This window comes from Oryctolagus cuniculus, chromosome 3 (assembly GCF_964237555.1).
Source record: "Oryctolagus cuniculus chromosome 3, mOryCun1.1, whole genome shotgun sequence".
NCBI lineage: Eukaryota > Metazoa > Chordata > Mammalia > Lagomorpha > Leporidae > Oryctolagus > Oryctolagus cuniculus.
In genome coordinates, this window is record NC_091434.1 from 179804699 (window position 1) to 179827661 (window position 22963).

General features: G+C 38.2%; 2 protein-coding genes and 1 pseudogene across 3 annotated transcripts in view; 1 reads left to right on the forward strand and 2 right to left on the reverse strand.

Moving 5' to 3' along the window:
* Positions 1-22963, forward strand: part of LOC100348562 (TRPM8 channel-associated factor 1) — a 201353-nt gene that overhangs the window by 65991 nt on the left and 112399 nt on the right. The gene's annotated exons all lie outside the window — the stretch shown is intronic.
* On the reverse strand, positions 5220-6144 carry LOC100347813 (olfactory receptor-like protein OLF3; annotated as a pseudogene).
* LOC100357829 (olfactory receptor 2F1) lies at positions 13413-14357 on the reverse strand. The gene has a single exon (XM_002711975.3). The coding sequence runs from the start codon at positions 14355-14357 to the stop codon at positions 13413-13415; it is 945 nt and encodes a 314-aa protein (XP_002712021.3).

A 22963-nucleotide genomic window follows, 5' to 3' on the forward strand; every position in this document is an offset into this window, starting at 1 on the left:
TGTCTTCTTTAATCTAATATTGCAAAGGCTGATTCTAGATGCCATAGACAGAATGATAATTTGACCCATGATCTTCAGTTTTTTGTGTACATAACCTGTGCAGGCCTTTCCCTTTCACTATGAGCAGGGCAATACATAATGAGACTTCACTCCAGTAATAATGTTACACTACCTAGAAAATTGAGATTTTTAAAGATGTAATTGATCACTTGATTTTATTTCCTTGAAATAGACTATCCTGACTGATACTGACCCAATCATGTGAAACCCATAAAAAGTTTCAGGCTTTCCCAGATGTCAGAGATTTGGAACAGTAGAGTCTTGAAGATGAAAGCTGCTGCTGTGAGAGGAGTAGGCCATGTATAGAGATTTGAGATTGGTCCCCAGGAGCTAGCAGCAACAACAAAATGGTATTATGGTTACCTGTCATGAGAATGCAAGGAAATGAGCTCTTTCAATAACTAGTGAGTTTGGGAGAGGACCTTGAGCCTCAGATAAGATGGTTGCTCCAGCTGACACCTTAATTTCAGCCTTGTTAGACCCTCAGTTCAGAACTTGGGTATATATAATGCCTGGACTTCTGATATATCAATAATATTTATGATGATAAATTTCTGTTCTTTTAATCTATAAATATGCAAGTATCACAAATCAATGAAAAACTAATACATTAATTTAATATGTTTCTAAGTAACTTTTTTGATTGCTTTCTAGATCTTTAGGATCCTATAATTATACCCGAAATTCAGTAATTTCACCAACGTATATGCAGGTTTATTATGTCACTTTAATATGAAGGAAAATGGTGAGCTTTATTCTGAAGGATAAAACCTTTTATTGAAGTGAAGTTTTAATTAATTATAATTGAAAACAGAAAATCATTTTTATTCAATGTCTTTTCCATCAGAAATACCAGTTATCCATATGTTGTATCTTTTTAGTCTGTATTATATCTGTCATCTTCGTTTTGATTTCATATCAAAGATACATTTTTCTACACTGTTAAGTTTGCTTTTAATGTCATTCATAAAGTATGATCTAGCTTTCTTTATATCTGTACATTACTGTAATCCTCTTAGCTTCTTTCGTATTTCATTTTATTGCCTATCACCTTACTTTCAACAAGTTGATATGTTTAAATTTCTTTTGAGTAATACCACCAGAGATTACTAGATCCTTTGATATTCATTCTGGTCTTGTTTCTTAATATCAGAAAATTTTCTCACTTTAAGGTAAGTACATAATCACTAATAATTACCTTTGTCACCTGTGAATATACAAGTACATATGGTCAAGTGACTATGATCTAGTCAGTAGAAAGTAAGCAGCAGTTTTATGTATGACTTTTAAAAGTGTCCCCAATGGCAATAGGATGCTCTTTTCTCTTTTATTTTTGATGGCGCAAATGGGAGTGTGTTGACTGGATCTCAAGTCATATTTTAGAACACAAGATAGAAGTTATGTGCCTAGAATGATGCATCAGAAACACAAAAGGAGGTTCAGTTCCTGTACCTTTGAAAGTCAGGCAGTCTTGCTTTGCTTAAGACTAATTTCCATTGTATTTAAGCTAGTATTTCTTTAGGTTTTCTACTAACACTATTTAACGTAATTCCACTGATAAAAAATGCACTAATATTTGTTGTCTACACTTATTATTTGTTTCTTTTTTAAGAAAAAATTTTATTTATTTATTTGAAACATAGAGTTACAGACAGTGAGAAGGAGAGACGAGAGAGATCTTTCTTCCTCTGGTTCACTCCCTAAATGGCTGCAACAGCTGGAGCTGAGCCAATCCGATCTGATCTGAAGCCAGGAGCCAGGAGCTTCTTCCTGGTCTCCCTCACAGGCGCAGGGGCCCAAGCACTTGGGCCATCTTCTGCTTTCCAAGGCCATAGTAGAGAACTGGATTGGAAGAGGAGCAGCTGGGACAGAACCGGCACCCATATGGGATGCCAGTCTGGTTGGCAGAAGGTTAACCTACTGTGCCACAGCACCAGACCCTATTATTTATTTCATGAGGAATGTTATTCAAATCAGTATCATAGCAAATGTGGCTTCCCAGCCTCTGATCACCTTTCCACAAGTGCAGTATATTTATTTGGTCATTAGACTTGTATGCTTAAAATTGAAAGTGGATATCTAAGGATTTAGACTTAAATCATTGGTTTGGCATTCAGTAGGCTGCCAAGTGAAGAAAGAAGCATCGAAGTCTTAGAGGAAGCAAAGATCTCTGTATGATTTTCCTCAGTGCTGTATAATCTGTTCCACCAAAATAAGTCATTTCACAGCTGTTCTTGCTTAGCTTGGTTGTTTCAGCAGTGCAAAGATGAAATAGAGAACATTACCTGGATTTATGATCACAGAGTTAGGATATTGTGAGTCTTTTTCCCCCAATATTTGATTCTAATTTTCTTTTTCCAGAAAGTAATTTCCTGCTGCTATTAAGTGATATGAAACTGATTAGAGTCGGAAAAAAACCCTGTCATCCGAAGAGTTTCAGTTTGTAGTTTACTAGCCCCTACTGTTCTTGACTCAAAGTATTAAAAGTGAAATGTGATAGACTTCATTTCTACTAGAGATCCCTGCTTTTTCTATGGTGCATAGTTATTTTTAATTTTGTCTCCACCAAGCTAAAATGGCTTTTGTCTACATCTGAGTGAGCTCATGCTGCAATTAGGGGGTCAATTTAACACCATAAAAGATCTTTCTCTTGTGGTCCTTTTCTTTATGAACTTAGAATACTGTACTGTGGGGAAGATAGATGATTCTCAGTGCTTTGACTCCATTTTACCCATCATCTGCCAACACATACAGTTCTTTTATCTCTAGATTAGGAAAAATCAGTGCATTTTGGGGAATTCTTTCTACTCATTTTTTTGTTTCTTCATGATGTTTCCTTTAATTTCACATTATTGGTGATTCTGGTGGGGATTCTTAAAATTTTTTGGTTGAAAATACCCTTCCTTTCAGTATCAGTGTATTTTTCATTTTTTTATGAACATGCTAGTGGTTTCTTGAGATGGGGGGGGTGGGAGAGTGGCTAGGTGCTTATTCTTACACTATCTTTTCCTGAAGTGAAGGTGTCTCTTTTTAAATTATTTTGCAAGAACTGAGTAGTTGAAAGTATTCTGATTGTGTATCATCAAGAAAAATTCTAATGTGAAGTAAAAGGAGAAAATAAGGAAACTAAATTAATTACTTATCTATTTTCTTTTCTTTTTTTCTTTTTTCTTTTTTTTCTTTTTCTTTTTTTTTTTTTTTTTTTTTGACAGGCAGAGTGAACAGTGAGAGAGAGAGACAGAGAGAAAGGTCTTCCTTTGCCGTTGGTTCACCCTCCAATGGCCGCTGAGGCCGGCGCGCTGCGGCCGGCGCACTGCGCTGATCCGATGGCAGGAGCCAGGAGCCAGGTGCTTTTCCTGGTCTCCCATGGGGTGCAGGGCCCAAGCACCTGGGCCATCCTCCACTGCACTCCCTAGCCGCAGCAGAGAGCTGGCCTGGAAGAGGGGCAACCGGGACAGAATCCGGCGCCCCGACCGGGACTAGAACCCGGTGTGCCGGCGCCGCTAGGCGGAGGATTAGCCTAGTGAGCCGCGGCGCTGGCCTATTGCTTATCTATTTTCAACCAATATTATATATTGTGAGAAAATGTTTTTATAGTGATAGCTATGCTGCATTAGGTGGATACAAGGGATAGACATGAATCTGCAAAAATAACAAAAGCATTAAATATCCAATTAGTAAATATTCTGATATAACCTAAAGTGTTGAAGAAAAAGTGAAAAATTTGAATAATAGTAATATTTGAAGTAAAGGGATAGAAAAGGACTAACTACCTTTATAAAATTTGATTTTATGTTAACGTATGGAAAAAAGATTAAATGAATCTTTTCATCAAATGAAATTATCTTCGCGTGATGAAATTAAGAAAAAGCCACACAGGAAAGTATTTCTTTTTATAATATACACGCACACAAGGTAGCTTTTGTAATCTATATCATAAATATGAGGACAAACAAATGTGGGCTTTTTACCCCTTAAATTTGCAAAATAAGGAAAAAGGATCTGAAAACACAGATTTTAGCATTTGGGAAAAATTCTGTGATAGATTATTAATTATCAGTTGAGAGAATTTAGTGACTTAATATTCACTAGGAACTCTAGAAACTAGAGTTCGTTAATGATGTATGGAATTTGCTTTCTATATTGACAGGTTGGTATATTTACTAAAAAGAATTTGAGAGAAGAGGAGGCAACAACACATATAGATAGTTTTGGTTAGGTTTGAATTAATAGCTCAGAATGTGGGGTTACCATTTATGACAGAAATTCAAAAATTTCTTGTAAATATGGAATTATAGGTAAGTTTATTTCGGGTAATGAAATTTATCAGAAATGTCCTTAGTTACATCACAGTTGCAAAGCTATATAAAGAATATCTTAATTTCAAATTTTGAGAACCTAGGTCATTTAAAACATCCATAAAGCATCATAGTTATGAAAATAAAACAAATATTACAGTTTACCTGGTTTATTTACGGTTAGTATAAAATTGTCTTCTTTGTCAGAAAGGGTCAGAGTTCAAGAGATATCCCAAAATGTCTAAAGTGATTGTACCTTTAATTTCTGGAAGTTATTTCCAAGAATGACAGCATTCATTCGCTATATATTCTAGTAATGTTTGCATATTTGTTGACAATTTGGAACACTGACCTGGCTAAAGATAACAGATTACTTGAAACTGTCAACTGTAATGTAGGCATTTTACACAAATTATCTCTAGTATTTACAACCATTCTAGAAGGTAAGTGCTATTTTTTTAACAAAGAAGACAAGTTAAGCCATAAAATGTTAACTAACTGGCCAGATGGTATCGCTGGTGAAAGTCAGAACAAGGATTTCAAACCAGTTATCTTTGATGGAGCTAGGCATCATTCTTTATACAATGATACAGTGACAAAATCCAAAGCATGGGCAGACAAAGTGCAAAGAACCCTGGACCTCTGAGAAAATATGCTCTAAAAAAGAGGGCTCTCATGAATCACTAACATGTAACTTATCAAATATTGATCTATAAAAGGAAATTCATTAAGCATGCAGAGGACTACATTATTTTTTGCATGGATCAGGCCATAATAATTTTTAGTGTAACTATGTGAGTCCTCTCAACACTATCTTTTTTTGATGACAGATAACAAGAAGTTCTTAAGATTCTTGATCCTTTATCTGACTTTTTCTAGAACTCTCTGTAATGCAGCCATAACTTCTCTGTTCCTTAAGCTGTAGATCAAAGGGTTCAACATGGGCGCTATCACAGCATAGAACAGAGCAATCATCTTCTCTTTTTCTTCTGAGGATGCAGACTGTGGGCCTAGGTAGGTAAAGATGGTGGCGCCAAAGCACATGCAAACCACAGTGAGGTGAGAGGCACAGGTGCCAAAGGCTTTGCTACGTCCTTGGGCAGAACTAATTTGTAGAATGGCAGCAACTATTCGAGCATAAGAGAATAAAACCAGGGAGCAGGGAAGCACAATCACCAGAAATCCTGAGATGGACACCATGACCTGGTTGAAGGAGATGTCCACACAAGCCAGCCGTAGCACCGCTAGGGTCTCACAGGCAAAGTGATTAATAATAGTGTGACACAGAGGAAGGCGGAAGGTTATGATTGTTTCCATTAGTGAGTTTGTGAAACCAGCAGCCAGCAGCAAGTCCCAGGCACAGCCTTCCATGCATGATGACTGTGTAGTGCAATGGATGGCACACTGCCACGTAGCGGTCATAGGCCATGGCTCCCAGCAGGAAGAACTCAGACCCACCCAGTGCCAGGGAAGTATAGAGCTGGAGCACGCAGCTGTGGAAAGGGATGGGCATTTGGGGTGAGAGCAAGTGATATAGCATTTGTGGAGCCAAACTGTTTGCATAACAAAGGTCGACAAAGGACAGGACACTAAGGAAAAAGTACATGGGGTTATGAAGCCTGCTGTCCAGTCTGATCAGAAGGAGAATGAGGGAATTTCCCCCAATAGTCACCATGTACATGATCAGGATCAGGACAAAAAGGAATACCCGTGTGCCCCGGTCACTGGATAGCCCCAGCAGAATGAACTCGCTCACCCATGTCTGGTTTTTGCTTTCCTGGCCCATGAACTTCTGAGGACAAAACTAAAGTGTAGACAGAACAAATCAGAGAAACCTAGGATTGGAAGGGCAGTTTTTAGATGATATTAAGAGGATACCAATCTGAACTTAAAAATTACCCAGGATATCTCAGCCAAATCATCATTGAAACTCTGCCTGAACACATCCATGGATGAAGAACACAGTGGAACACCTCTGCAGCTGGAGAGTAAGCAGAAAAGAAGTTACATTTTGGGAATTCAGTTTATTGGAACATGATTTCTTTTCCTAAAAATAGTCTCTTATTTGGAGAAAGAATATTGGTAAAGAATTTATACTTAAAATATAAATTTATTAGTTATTATAGGAGATAATTCTTGTCTTTCTGGTGAGCATATTTTAGTCCAGAGGAAAGATATTTTTGAATTGTGAATGATATTCAGTACTTTTTGCTTCCTATATTTCTCCTCTAAAAGTCTTAAATCACATCCCTACTCACCCATCTTCAGTAGAATGCACCCATGAGACATTACATGTTCTACATACAATGTTTATATACATTTATCACTAAATACTTTTTGAATTTTTTTCTGTAGTTTTCCCTCTTACTTTTAGAGTTTCAAGAGGAAGGCTTACTCCCTACCTACCTCATACTGTTTGCCCAGTTGGGTGACATCAACCTCAAAGATCAGGTGTTGAATGATGTGAAGGTATACATAACTACCACAATTAATCTCTCAGGCCCTCAAGGTTAATTTAACAAACTGCTTAATGATGTTACTTTATTACTTGCCAACAATGTTTTCTTGGGGAAGGTGTAGTTCATCCACTTTCTGTGGAAAATGCGTTAGTTTTTATCAGTGAAAATTGAAGGATAGAGGATAAAGACTTGGTTATATAATGTAGTAGTACTGATATGTTTTTCTTTTTAAAAACATATTTAATTAAGCTTTATACAGCATGGAAATAATTAAAATGAAAATTTTATGAAATAAAAAATTGCAAAGTACATTCTGTATAAGGTGTTAATATCCATATAGGGGACTCCAGCAAATCAGTAGGAAAAAAAAAATAAGCATAGATTTTAAAATGGTTGAGTTCTTGAAGAAATATTTCAAAAAAGAACACACATATATAGCCAATAGCTGTATTAAAAGATTCTCAAAAACAACTATACATCAAGGAAATGAATATCAAGACTACAATGATATATTATCTCACACAAAGTAATTTTTAACCCCAAAATAAGATTTATTTTATCTTTAATTACTTATAGAAAGAAGGAAGCTATTCATAAAATATTACATTTTGGGGGTATGTAGTCTTGCAGAGAATACTGACAGTTTATGAATGGTCTATACAAAATATTGGTATCCAACTACAGAGAGAAATTAGACTACTATTTCATTTATTGAAAGCTTCTAGTCTCAGCCTGAAAACTTGAGGAATTGTTAGTAGAGATCATATCATTACATGAGTAATTAACACAGGTGGTTGGGGTACTTAGGATTAAAGGTCATCATCATGAAGATGACCATATTCAGATGGTTAATTACACAGTACTTAGGATTTAGTATTGTTTTGAATAAGCTCCTAGATGCCAAGGAGCTTATTAAAAACAGAGTTTTCATAAACTGATAACTAAACAGAATTTAGTGGAAAGGATCATGTCAGACACTAATTCAACACCTTATATAGAAAATTTTAATCCCCCATGCCAAAATCAACTGGACAACATACTCAGCTGTAAGAACAGCAAACAAATGTACAGTGCTTACATATGGTAAGATTCTTCACCACATGAAAAGAAAAAAGATTCAAAATCTGCATCAGAAATAGGCAATTGAAGTGGGCATTGAACCTAGCAGTTAAAGTACCTATGAGTCACATCAAAGAGCCTGAGTGCAATTCTCAGCTCTGTCTCTTGTCTCTATCTTCTTGCTAAGAGTCTGGAAGGCAGCAGTGATGTTCAAGCGGTTGGGTTCCTTTCACTCACAGGCCAGACCTGGGTTGCATTGCTGGCTCCAGGCTTGAGTCTAGCCTCAGTCATTGCAGGCATTTTGGGAGTGCTCTCCTCCCTGCCATGTGTGTGTAGGTGTGTGAGTGTGGGTGTGGAGGTGTCTGCCTCTCAAAGTTAAAAACTAGGTAATTTATAATCAAGAGCTATATTTTGATACAATGTTCAAAAATAACAATTTTTAAGCTTTCATAACTAAAACGCAATAGCATTGTTTTCTTTATGCTCTCTTCCTTGCGCTTTTCTATTATTCTGTATTACCTCAGTTTCTTTTTATTCTGCCACATCTTGCATTGGCTTAAAAGATGTTTGTACTAGAATCATTATACTTGTTGGAAAATTTTCCAAGTCATAAAAGCAAATACAGCCGGCGCTGTGGCTCAATAGGCTAATCCTCCGCCTTGCGGTGCCGGCACACCAGGTTCTAGTCCCAGTCGGGGCGCCAGATTCTGTCCCAGTTGCCCCTCTTCCAGGCCAGCTCTCTGCTATGGCCCGGGAGTGCAGTGGAGGATGGCCCAAGTGCTTGGGCCCTGCACCCCATGGGAGACCAGGAGAAGCACTTGGTTTCAGATCAGCGCGATGCGCCGGCCGCAGCACACCAGCAGCAGCGGCCGTTGGAGGGTGAACCAATGGCAAAGGAAGACCTCTCTGTCTCTCTCTCTCTCTCACTATCCACTCTGCCTGTGGGGAAAAAAAAAAGCAAATACAAATACAAATATGAGCTGGATAGGTTTCCTACCACAGCCCCACATAAATGTACTTCTGATACTACAGTGCTTTTCAGAGATTCACCAACAGCAAAAGGGACAATTCTACAGAATATAGATAATGTAAGACCTATCCATTCCTTCTCATTCCACTGCTTTGCTCCCAATAAGCTTTCCTGCACTTATGCTTTTCAGAATATTTGGATTAAGAGAATCATTAGGTCTAGTTTCATGGGCAAGGGAGTTTTCTAGAAAGTTCATTACAGCCACCTTTTCTAGGGATATTATTTGAAATCTAAAGAATAAATTATATTTCCTCTATGTGAGACTGTTTCCTTTTTCCTTTTCTTTATTTTCTCCTTCCCACATAATGTCATGAAGGCTGGAATATCTGCTGTTTTAGAAGACAGAGAATTGCCTCTCTCTGACTCTCCATACACACACACACACACACACACTTCAAGAATTTCTGCAGTAAAGATATTAAAGGAATTAACAGTTATTTTAGACTTCCTGTTTTGTTATAGGATTTAAACAAGTGAACTTAATAACTATGTAAGTCACAAATAAAAATGAAAATATACCAAAGTGAGATAATTTCCAAGAAGTGTTTCCTCTGTGATCTGTTCTTTAATGGAATTTGTTAAACAAAACTTATGCAAAATCAATTGCACAGTGAATCACTGAATGGTCAATTTTGGGTTTAGAAAAACTGTCTCCTCTATTATTTTAGTGGCAGAAGTTGGGAAGAAAAACAAGCAAAGTCTTGAAGCATCATAGGCCAACCAAATGCAAAAACTCTTGGAAGCAGAATGAATGTTACAAGAAGAATTAAATTGTGATTGTACTTATCTCTAGGTCACATTGGTATAAGCTTTTACTTTTTATTTTCTGAGCACACATTACACAGACATTATACTAAATATCTTATACATCTATTAATATAATAAATATAATAATAGCATTCAGAACTTTGGCTTATGATCTATATTTTGCATATGGAAAAAAGAGGTGATGTGACTACATGGGGGAAGAGTCAGTAGGTAAACAAGGATTATCTGATAACCTGGGAATTATCCATTATGCTGCCCATAAGTGTAGTGCTGTGTAATGCTGTATTACTGTTGAAAGGCTAGAATTAACTGCACGGAAAAATCAGGAAATATATCAAGAGGACTAACAGAATTCCTACTTCAGAACTGATTCACTTCAGAGACTGACACAGTGGTCATTTTGGAATAGAGTAGGTTCTTGCCCACTTACCTATAAAGGTGAAATACGGCCTTCAAGCCACCCAGACAACAGATGGAAGGGGAGAAGTATTTCTTATCATTCCTAGTTGGGGTCTATGTTCTGCATCATATCATCAGCCTCTTTTGTAAACTTGAAAAGGTCATCATGCTTACACTTATGTGTCTGATAAAGAAATGAACACAACAGCATATGGTGGACACATGATTGAAAGACCTTTGTTCCCTTGTAAGAAAAACTAAGGGTGCTTATTATGGAAAATATCTTGGAAGGGTGGTAGGGCTGTGAAAGTTGTGGAATTTGAAAATGCATTTGGAACAAGTGACTTTCTCAAACTTTAGGGAAGAAATCTCAAGGGGCTAATTATGTTTTGTTTATCAAATTTCATTTAGATCCCCTCCCCCTCTGTATGGCCACTTCTACACCCAACACCTAAACCTCTGCTTCAACTTTGCAAATCGAAGTTTCATTTCCTTGTCCCTGGAGTAGGGGATAGAACTTGGCAAACTTTAATTTCTCAAGGGAAGTACATCTGAGTCTTTGGTAATACTTTGGAATGGTAGGGACGTTTATCTTCCATTGTGAGCATGATGATGTGATTAAATCTACATCCTCAATCCAATTCACTAATCCCCACATCCCACTGAGCAGTAACTCCTGGTCCAGACAGCTCTGGAGCCTGTGCACACAATTCTATCTGTATATGTGCAGGGAGATTCCAGTCTTTGGTGAGACGTTGCTTTTTACTGGGATGCTGTGTTTGGAAATCTACCTCTGCAACCTGTAACTCTCTTAGAACTTGTGCCCTTTCTTTTCTTTACCAAACACAGATCTTACTCTGTTTTGTGCTTAAATATGATAGTGTTCAGTTTAAATCAGACAATCTCCAGATAAGATGCTAGGCTTTGTGCTGTGAAAGCTGTAGAGCTACAATACATTTCTCTCTCCCCTTCATAAAAAGTGAGAGGTTTTCAGCTGTGTTCATTGATCATATGAAAGCCCATCCTCTGCTCAGCTATATGGCATTATTCTATAAAAACAGGCCAATTCCTGGCTCATTCTAGAGCTGACTACAATATACCATTTACATAGAAAGGACTATCTTTATGAGTGCTAGAGCTGGAAAGAGAAATTCAATAAATCGCAAATTAGCTCTGCATCTTACAAGAGAGGAGAGTAGGAAAGGGGAGAAAAAGGAGAGGGAAGGGAAGAAGAGGCATGGGGCGGAAAGGAAGAGGAAGGATATGTTGATTTGTAGCTTCCAAGATGTTGCTGACATTTCTCATAAATATTTTTCTCTTATTTTCTCTCCCCTGTACTTTGGGGATTCCATTCCTTCCCTTAGACCACTATTTATACAGGTAAAGGAGGGAATAGGCATAAACTTATCTGTGAAACCAATTTCCTCATCTAATTAATGAGGATTCCTTTAAAAAATATAATGATAGTGTACTATGAGTAGTTTGAGATAGAGGAAACAAGCACACCAGTTCTATTTTAGCTATGTTAAAAAGGAGATTCATATTATATAAGTGCTATTAAGCAACCAATTGGGAACATTTGTTTGGAGTTTGTGAGAAAGCTCTTGTCTGTCTTGGGTAGAAAAATTTACTTAAAAATAGAATGATGGATAGACATACAGAAAAATAGATACAGATGCCATGTTTTAGGTTAGATCACCTATAGTAGACAAAGAACATTGATCCACAATGGCCACAGAAACAGAAGAAAAACTCAAATAATTATATGGGAAAGAGAAGGTTGCATAATGCTTAGTCCAACAATTTTTTCGTAAAACAATTTTTTAATACTTGATGGGGCAGACTTCTTAAGATTTTTTTTTTTTGAGAGGTAGAGTTACAGACAGTAAGAGAGAGAGTCACAAAGAGAGGTCTTCCATCCACTGGTTCACTCCCCAAATGGCCACAATGGCCAGAGCTGAGCTGATCCCAAGCCAGGAGCTTCTTCTGGGTCTCCCATGTGGCTGCAGGGGCCCAAGCACTTGGGCCATTTTCCTGACTAGGCCAAGCCAGGAACTGATTTCCCAGGCCATAGCAGAGAGCTGGATCTGAAGAGGAGCAGCCCAGACTCAAACTGGTACCCATATTGGGATGCCAGCACTGCAGGTGGAGGATTAACCTACTCGGGGCAGAATTTTGACCCGATGATTAAGATGTTGCTTGAGACACCCACATCACATATCAGAGGGTCTGAGTTTGAGTCCCAGCTCTGCTCCCCAGATTCCAGCCTCCTGGTATTGTATACCCTGGGAGGCAGAAAGTGATAGCTAAAGTACCTGAGTACCTGCAACCAATGTGGAATACCCAGATTGGGTTTCGGTTCCTGGCTTGGCCTAGTCAGGCTGTTATGGGCATTTGTGTAGTAAACCCATGAATGGGAGATCTCTATCCCAACCACCAATATATGTCCCCCCCACCTTTCTCTGTGTGTGTGTGTGTGTCCCTGCCTTTCAAATACACAAAAACATTAACAAATACAATTTTAAAGATTTATTTATTTAATTGAAAGTTCGAGTTACGGGGTTGAGTGTGGAGAAGGAAATCCTAAGTCAACTGTTTCACTCCTCAGATGGCTGCAAAGCTGGAGGTGGGCCAGGCCAAAACCAGGAGCCAAGAGGTTCATCTATGTCTCCCACATGGGTTTCAGGGGCCCAAGAACTTGGGCCATCTTCCTCTGCTTTCCTCAGGCCATTAACATGGAGATGGATGGGAAGTGGAGTAGCCAGGACTTGAACAAGTTCTTATATTTGATGCCTGTGTTGCAGGCAGGGGTTTTACCCACTATGCCACAATGCTACCTCCAATAAACACAAATGTTAAAGAATAGTTGAATAAATACTGTATGCCTAACCTTCTGATAGACATTTTACAAAATTATAACTTTAAAAATAATCACACATACTAAATTTTATTGCTTTTTTATAATTGAGGAAACTAGAGTTCAGAGGTATTAAGTACATTTTTCAAAGCCATCTTGCTGGTGAGAGGTGGGCTCAGCAAAGTGTGGCTGTTCTCACTCTGAAGCTCCTCATTTTGTCCACACTGCATTTCTTGAAACCTAGAGGGGTGCAGAGTCAAGGAGGACATATTCCCAAGCAGATCCCCAGTTTAACAACTGAAGGAATTTTTTTGTTTTGTTTTACCACATTTATAATATGGTGGTAACACTATGTTAAAACTACAGTGTAGAGATCCAATTTATGAAAGTGTGATTCACCATGTCAGAAACTCTTGTAGATCCATAGTTTCCTCATTGTCTATGGTGCTGTCTTTGGAATGTTGGAGGGAAGAATGAATTCTTCAAATCTTTCTTTTTGTTTCAACAAACTTTTCCAATACTCTCTGAAAAGCACTCATCACATCCTTGTTCCTCAAGCTGTAGATTAAGGGATTAAGCATTGGTGTCACTACGGCATAGAAGAGGGCAACCATCTTCTCCTGTTCTGCTGAGGAGGCACCCACAGGTCTCATATATGTGAAGATAGCTGTTCCAAAGCACAGGGACACCACAGTGAGGTGTGAGGCACAGGTCCCAAAGGCTTTGCTACGTCCCTGCACAGAGCGAATGCGCAGAATGGCAGCAACTATATGACTATAGGAGAATAAAACCATACAGCAGGGAAGCATGATCACAAGAAATCCTGAGATGGCCACCATGACCTTGTTGAAGGAGATGTCCACACAGGCCAACCTCAGCACAGCCAACATCTCACAGGCAAAGTGATTAATGACATTGCGACACAAGGGTAACTGGAAGATGATGACTGCCTGCATCACTGAATTTGTGAATCCTGCCATCACACAGCCAACAGCCAGCCCCAGGCACAGTCCTCCATGCATGATGACTGTGTAGTGCAGTGGGTGGCACACCGCCACGTATCGGTCATAGGCCATGGCTCCCAGCAGGAAGAACTCGGTGCCGCCCATTGCTAGAGAAATATACAGCTGGAAGACACAGCTGTGAAATGGGATGGACTTCCATGCTGACAGGAAGTGAACAAGCATCTGGGGTACAGTGCTGTTGGTGTAACAGATGTCCACAAATGACAAGACACTGAGGAAAAAGTACATGGGCATATGAAGCCTGCTGTCCAGTGTGATGAGGAGGATGATGAGGAAATTTCCTACCACAGTCATCACATACATGGCCAGGAATAGGACAAAGAGGGATACCTGGGTACCCCAGTCACTGGACAGCCCCAGGAGAATAAACTCACTCATCCAGGTCTGGTTTTCCCTGCCCATGAGCCTTGGAGGACCAATCCCAAATTACAAATCAATAAATACCAGAATGTAACCAAACCAAAAACGCTTCTCCTTCCCTACATGGGAAATATTTATTAAAAAGCTTAGGCACTTGAGTTAGAAAGCTTAATGGTAAAACTTGAACTCTCTCTTTTGGGTCCAGATTCCTAACCATGGAGTTGCTTCAGTTCTTTGTTGGGTACCACCAGTTTTTCCCTCTTGACTATGGGCACAGGATGCCTGCTGTCCAGTCTGATGAGGATGAAAAGGAATCTATAGCAAATAAGCTAACAATTATGAGCACCTTTTTAAAATTTACTTTTTTAACTTCTGTGATTCTCAAACTATGAAAATGCGATGTTCAATTTTCAACCTTTTATAATTAGAAATTTTAGGTTTCAACTTAGAAAGTAGCAAACATAAAACAGATTTTAAGAGGCAAAAGAAGTCAACAAAATTATATTTCAGAGTCAGTAAGGTAAAAAATGAAGACCTGAGTTATTAGGCACAGTTCTGAAAAATCTCCACATTTGTCTCTTCTTCAGGGGAGAGACAGGAAAGAATCCCAATATTATTTTCTTTCTTCTTTAGAAAAGTGGCAGAGGATGTGTCAACCGCCGAATATGACTATCAAAAAGCAAATCAAAATCATTGATGCATTAACTATTTTCTTTAACGAATAAGAATTCAAATACTCACCATAGAATTTAGTCTGTTAACTAAGAAATAGTGAATGGTTATGTAGCTGCACATTCCCACTGATTCTATTTGTATGTGTTCTGAACAGAGATTATTATCGTCTGCAGACTGGAATGTGATGAGAAATAATTAATTGGAACTAACTTATTGAAATAGTTGTTGATTATCTCTTAACTCCCTTTACTCTTCCCGCATCTCAAATCTGTCTGCTTAGTCCCCTTAGGAAACTCTTGTCTTCTCTCTTGGTGTTGATTTCTTTCTACCTCAAGTCCCATAACCAGAAGGCAGCACTGTAGTCTGATCAATACCGCATCTTCTGCGTATAGACTATTACTTTGGAAATGTCAAGGACTCAAGAGTGCTCTTTGAAACTGTTAGTAATCTTGTTTGCACTTAATTCAAATCACAAGTGATTTCCAAAAAACTTACGGATTTAGTATCAGATTGCCCCTTTATCAAGTTACCCTCTGATGCCCCCAAAATTCAGACTCTCATATTATATTTCCCCATCCCTTTCCAGAAAATTACCCATTGCATGCTTTAACAATCTCATCACACACTTCTAAAGTTCTTTCATAGGAGCCCGGTTTTGGGCGCGGCCATGCATGCGCCAAGGAAACAGCGCCCCACGCAGTAATTCATGCAACCTGGGCACGCGCAGAAGGAAAATCTAATCTGCGGACCCTACGAGACCGAGTGAAACCGGAATTTAACAGCGCTGGAGCGCTGTCAGGAGAAAGGTCTGGGAAAAAAGATACCTTGAATTAAAGCTCATTTCACTGCGCAGGTCCGTGTCCAACCCGTTCCAATCAGAGCTTGCCTCTCCAGCCTTTCGGCCTACCACTCTGTCCAGACCAGAGTGTCCTAGCCTCCAGTATCCTCCGCTGGTCTGCAAGTAAAGTCCCACTCCCCATCTTTCCCATGAACGACTCGTGGCACTGATGGCTTTTTGAGTGCATCAGGTAGCAGGTGTACCTCTCTGGGTTCTAGACTTAGTAAAGAGTACTCTCAATATCTCACACACTCTGTTTCTCTAATTCTGCCTTTTAAGGAGAGACAATAAAACTAATGGCACCTGTCCCAACTAGATATCAGCTTGCTGTCTGTGTTCAGGTAGTGCCATTAAATATGCGCTAAAAATCGTGCTTTGTATTTAATGTATTCACTACAGGGCAGCTGACCGCAAATTGAGTGTTGCTGAAATTGGGATTCACCAGCAGATAAAAAGTCTATGGACATTTGCATATGAATCTTTGATTCATCTATGAGTAAATTAAGTTTTAAAAACAACTCCTACCAAATAATTAATGTAAGTTACAAGGGGGAGGCAATAAAAGGAATTAATGTTCTATAATTCCTAATAATTTATTCTAGAGCCTCAGGAGTTTAGCAAGTCATTTTGTGTCATTTCTGTCAGGGAAAGAGGAAGCCTACATTTTTTATCCCTGATGAAAAAAGGAAAGGTTGATATGTGAAGGCATCACTGTCAAACACTGCAAATATAAAAGAAAGATGAGTCACCTCAAAGAGGAAAATCGATGTCTGCAACTCATCCTCAGAACTTGGCCAAAAACTGCCACTACTGGGATATGAGTCGGGTGGCCCATAGTTCTGTTGCATGTGAACCAAATCACGTAAGGGCATGTGACCAGCAGAGGACTGAAGATGACAGGTGGGGGATATGTGATGATTGCATAATGTATCTCAGGTTCCAAATATGAAGACTTTGTTGGAAAAAAATTAATCTCTTAGTGTTTTGAGTCTTTCACTTTTTAAAAAATTTAGCATTAGTTGAGGATTTGACAAAACATAATCCTCGATCTTTGACAGTAATTTCTCTTCAAGGCCTATGAAGGTATTAATCAGATATAAACCAGAGACACACCTGGCTAGCATATCATATTTCTACATCCTCTTCATGTTTTCTTTTCTAAATGTTTCTCTGCAGGAGTGAATAATCTACTATGCCAGTAAACTTCCATTTCCTGGTTTAATTACATCATTTTTTGATCTGTAAAAAGAGCATCTATCCAAGTATGTTATAATTAATTGGAGGAAGGGAAGGGGGATAAAATGATACATATATTATAATATAGCAGAAATAATTGTCTTTAAGAACAAAGGTTCAAATGAAATACCATTAAGAGTTGAAGACTTTTTTTAAAATTTGATATGTAAATAAAAGCTAAAAACAGATTTTCATAAGTAAGTTGACAATATTAACTTACAATAATAGTAGAATGTTCCTGTACTATCTTTTCTCCCTGAAAGTATGATTCAAGTTTCCAAGAGTTATGCATCAGTGTTCATCTCAAAAAACAAAGCCCATGGAAAGCTTGAGTTTTCTCAAGAGTGTTAATTGGCTAAGTTGCCTTTTTTTTTTTTTTTTGACAGCCAGAGTGGACAGTGAGAGAGAGAGACAGAGAGAAAGGTCTTCCTTTTGCCATTGGTTCACCCTCCAATGGTGCTGTGGCCAGCGCACTGTGGCCGGCACACCACGCTGATCTGAAGCCAGGAGCCAGGTGCTTTTCCTGGTTTCCCATGCAGGTGCAGGGTCCAAGGACTTGGGCCATCCTCCACTGCACTCCCGGGCCATAGCAGACAGCTGGCCTATAAGAGGGGAACCGGGACATAATCTGGTGCCCCGACCGGGACTAGAACCCGGTATGCCGGCGCCGCTAGGCGTAGGATTAGCCTATTGAGCCACGGTGCCGGCCCTAAGTTGTTTTTTCATTCCCTATTCATACTTATATTGGGACTCTTCAAAAAATTCATGAAAGTTGGATATTATGAAAAAAAGACTAGGCTTGGATTTAAAAAATTTTTGCACCAAAATAAATCATCTTGTAATTCCACTTCCATGAACTTTTTGAAATCTCCTGGTACATACCTAACTTGCTTCCAGCCACAGAATGTTTAAATTCAGTCTTTCAGAAGATGTTAGCTTCTGACCATCATCATTTAAGAATGAGTTTTTCAGCACAAATCTATGCTCTGGACTGTATTTCCTAGAGTTAGCAAGTACTGATATATCTTGTTGCATCCTCCTGTTTTTTTTTTTTTTTCAGAAATTGACAAAGAAAAATGTAATCCCTTCTTTGCCTCCCACTCCAGAAAAAAAAATAGAATACACATGAGAAAGTACACTTTCTTTGGTAGCACAAGAAACAACCTGTGACATTTAGAGCTGGTGATTCCTGAGAAAGCAGTCCAAGCCAAAAGTTGAGTGCTTCTCCTCTCAGAACTCCCTCCTCAGTTTGGTCACCCAACATATTTTTTTCTTAGTACCCAATGCTAAAAGGGGGCCTTTAATATTCAGAAACCACATTCAGTCCAACTCTCATGAGGCTTAAAAATTTAGAAAGAGACTGTGTGTTACAGAGACCCTAGATTCATGGCTCATGGTCCTACATACGCACCAGACAGCCTCTGCATGTGACTGAGTTGCCCACAGGACCTCAGGCCAGCATGGCCCCGGGAAGGTAGGAGGACTGGGAAAGATGTGGGATTTGGAAGAAGTAACTTTCTTTCCCTCAGAGAGAAAATCTCCACAGACCAATTATGCTGTGCTTGTTAGGTTTCTGTTACTTTTTTGCCATCATTTTAATTTTTTTCTCCATTCATCCCTCATTGTTCAAGAATTTGTTGTTGGCCATTCCTCACCTTAAACTCTGACCTAAATTTATAGACTTCACAAATATGAATTTTTCCTGACAAAAATCATGAGTAGAATTCAAAATCCCAGTTTTCAATTTTTAAAAAAGATTTATTTATTTTATTTGAAAGGCAAAAAGAGAGAGAGAGAGGACACAAGTTTCCATCTGCTGGATCACTCCCCAAATGGCTACAGTGGTTGGGGCTGGGCCAGACTGAAGTCGAGGAGCCAAGAGCTTCATCCATTTCTCCCACGTGAGTGGCAAGGGCCGAAGTACTTGGGCCATCTTCCACTGCTCTCTCAGGTGCATTAGCAGGGAACTGAATTGGAAGTGGAGTAGCTGGGACTTGAACTGGTGTTCATATGGGATGCCACCATTATAGCAAGTTGCTTAAATCACTGGACCACCACAACACTGGCCCCCAAAATTCCAGTTTTCTAGGAGACAATCTCCCAAGTCTTAGTGGAAATTTCACTTTTAGAAAGTTATAACCTACCCTTGACTTTCTCTCCACGCACTTCTGATCTAAAATATTTGACCTGAAGTGTTCTGTTATTCATGGGTCATTGATGAGACCCTTGAATATTAACTCTTCTAAGACAACACTTAAGGTATTTATAATTTATGACCAAATATTCTCAGAACAGGTGCAACTGTTTTGTGAGATTTTCCCAATTCTGCCTCACTAGTGAAAGACTCAGCTAAGGACTATCAAATTACTTGAAAATTTTTGTAACTAGAGGTAAGCACATATAATACCAATAGAAGATATAACTAACAATAATAGTAGAAAAATGATATTTAAGGAAAAAAGGTAAAAGTAGAGTAATGTGAAACTGTTTGAAACACTTATGAAAAATGTCATAAATAGGGGCCGGCGCTGTGGCACAGCGAGTTAAAGCCCTGGCCTGAAGCATCAGCATCCCATATGGGCGTCGCCAGTTCTAGTCTTGGCAGCTCCTCTTCCGATCCAGCTCTCTGCTATGGCCTGGGAAACAGTAGAAGATGGCCCAAGTCCTTGGGCCCCTGAACCCACATGGGAGACCCAGAAGAAGTTCCTGGCTCCTGACTTTGGATTGGCACAGCTCCAGCCGTTGCAGCCATCCAGCAGATGGAAGACCTCTCTCTCTGTCTCTACCTCTCTGTAACTCTGTCTTTTAAATAAATAAAATAAATCTTTAAAAAAAATCATAGATAAATAAATGTTTAAAACATATTTTCAAAACTCAAGTCTCAATGTTATGACTGACAATGATATTATGGATAAAGAGTATTTCTACAAATACTACAGAAATTTATTACCCATTTTAAGGATCTCAATACTTATAGGAGGGAGGTAGGGAAGAATGGTTATCTTAGAATTACATCTATGAAACATGAAAAAATATATATAAAAACTTCCATAGAAAAACAACAAAATGTAAAACCTAATGTTATTGATAGAATTTGGGTTGTTTCTAGCTTATGACTGTTGGTCTTAATGGACTGATTTTTCAGTACTGCACATTCATACACACACTCACCCTTTTGCTACATACCCTTTTCCATGCTAGTAACTACATTACAGGTTGAAATGCATGACCAGCTTTGGTATATTGTCAGTTTATCAAAACAGTGGTACCAGTTTCCACCAACTGTAAATGAAGATGTCTGCATCTTTCCCTACCCTTGATATTTTAGTGTTTTTTTATTTTGACCATTCTGATGGATACATAGTAGTATTTCACTAAGATCTTGTTTTATATGTTTCTGATGAATAACACAGTTCTTCAATTTGCAAATATTTTCTGGTCATTTGGATATTCCATTTTCTGAAATTCATATTCAATATTTTTCCAATTTTATATTAGGTTATCTCAGTTTTTCTTATTGATTTTAGTTCTTTATTTTAATATGAATTAGTTGTCATTTATCTCCATCATAGATATTTTCTTCAAAGTGTGGCTACCCTCTTTACTCTCTGAAGTGTAGCTTTGATGAAATTATATATTGTTTCTTGTATAGTTACCACTTTCTATATCCTAATTGAGAAATCTTGTCTACCACAAATCATGAAATTATTCTTCAATGTTATGTTCTGGGAGTTTTCATAATTAAATCAATTTTAAAATTAAGTGAATTTTCACAAATCAGCTTTATAAATGAATTTATTTATGTGCATGATACGAAATAGCAGCCCAGATTTAATATTTTGATGTGGATATACAATTGATTGAGCACACTTTTTTGTGAGTCCATTCTTTCCTCACTACTGTTCATGTTACCATAAGTTTTTTTTAAAAATTGCTCTGGGAGAAGTGACATTTCTGTCTACTGAGTCTTTCAGTCCATGTGAAAGACATATTCCATTTATTTAGTATCAATATATTTTTAGATTTCTATGTAGGTGTTATAGATGTGTCACTAGATTTGTTCCCAGGTTTAAAATTTTGGAATGTTACTTTAAATAGTATCTCTTCAATTATGTAAAAATATGATTGGCTTTATATATTGAATATACATATGTAACTTTTGTTGGTGAAGGGTGTCATTTTTTCCTTATGTGTTTAATTAGAATTCTCTGGTGAAGTCATCTGGCCTGCAGTGTTCTTTGGTGGAAAATTCTTTTTTTTTTTTTTTTTTGCCAGGCAGAGTTAGACAGTGAGAGAGACAGAGAGAGAGTTATAGACAGTGATAGAGAGACAGAGGGAAAGGTCTTCCTTCCATTGGTTCACTCCTCTAATGGCCGCTACGGCCGGCACTGTGCCAATCCGAAGCCAGGAGCCGGGTACTTCCTCCTGTCTCTCATGTGGGTGCAGGGACCCATGCGCTTGGGCCATCCTCCACTGCCTTCCCAGGCCACAGCAGAGAGCTGGACTGGAAGAGGAGTAACCGGGACTAGTACCCAGCACTCCAACTGGGACTGCGGCCCAGGGTGCCTGCGCCGCGGGTGGAAGATTAGCCTAGTGAGCCACGGCGCCAACCCTGGTGGAAAATTCTTAAAAATAAACTTCTTGGTCTATAATACTGTGCTAATTGTTCACATGTCCATTTTGTCAAGGTCATTTTTTAGAAGAATTTGTTCATTTCAGCTAGATTTCAGCTAAATCAATGAAACTAAATTTGATAATATATCCCTGTATGTTTTTATGCATAGAATGTTTTTTATTTGAGGATATTCAGGGCTTCATTTTGTAACACAGAGGCCATACCATGGCCCCAACTCCACTTCCCACCCTGCACTTCTTAAATGTTTATCACTCTAGGAGACCCAGCAATCCCCTTCATGACTTTTTGAAGATCATTGAACTGGAAAATTATACCCTTATTTCTCTTAAACAGATCAATAGCATTACTTACAGACTTCATTTTACATAGATAGCAAAAGTTATACTAAAATTTTCTCTAAACTAACTTTATATTTTTCTTATGCATAGAATCTTTAATAATGTCTTTTTCCTTTCCTGACGTTTCTTATTTCCTCCTTTTCTCTCTTCCATTCTTTCTCTCTTCCTTCTGTCCCTGCACCTCACTCTCTTTCTTTCACCAGGAAAATAGATTATAGGCCAAAAACACAAAAATATTTTAATGTATGTTCTTTCTTTCATCTCGACAGTAAATTATAGGCCAAAGTTTGACCAAAAAACACAAAACTTAAGAGGAATAAGATTTTCCTAGAACATCTTTTAATATCATTTTATGCAAGGAGAAAAAGATTCCCAAGAGGATATTACACTAAAACACAGGCAAAAAATAAATAAATAAATAAGTGGGGCTACATCAGCAAAGAGGTTTGTGTACAACAAACTGAAAATGAAAAGGCAACTTGTGCAAAGGGAGAAATATCTGCAATTCATGTTTGTGATAAGTAGTTAATATTCAAAATATGTAAGGAATGGACTCAAACAACTCAATGGCAAAAAAGAAAAAAAAAACTTTAAAATTCAATTTAAAAAATGGCAAATAAGTTGAATAGGTGTTTTTTCCCCAAAGAAGTAAAAAAAAAAAACAATCAACAGATGTATGAAGAGACACTAAACATCATCAATCATCAGAGGACTACAAATCAAAACCGCAATAGCCCCTAGCACCTGTTAGAATAGCTATTATGAAAAAGACAAAGATACCAAGTGTCGGTGGGAATGTGGAAGCTACGGTGAGCTGGTAAGCTACGGTGGTAATGCAACTTGTTATAGCCATTATGGACAACAGTATAGAGTTTCCTCAAAAAAAATTTAAAATAGAACCACCATATTAACCAAATAATCCAAA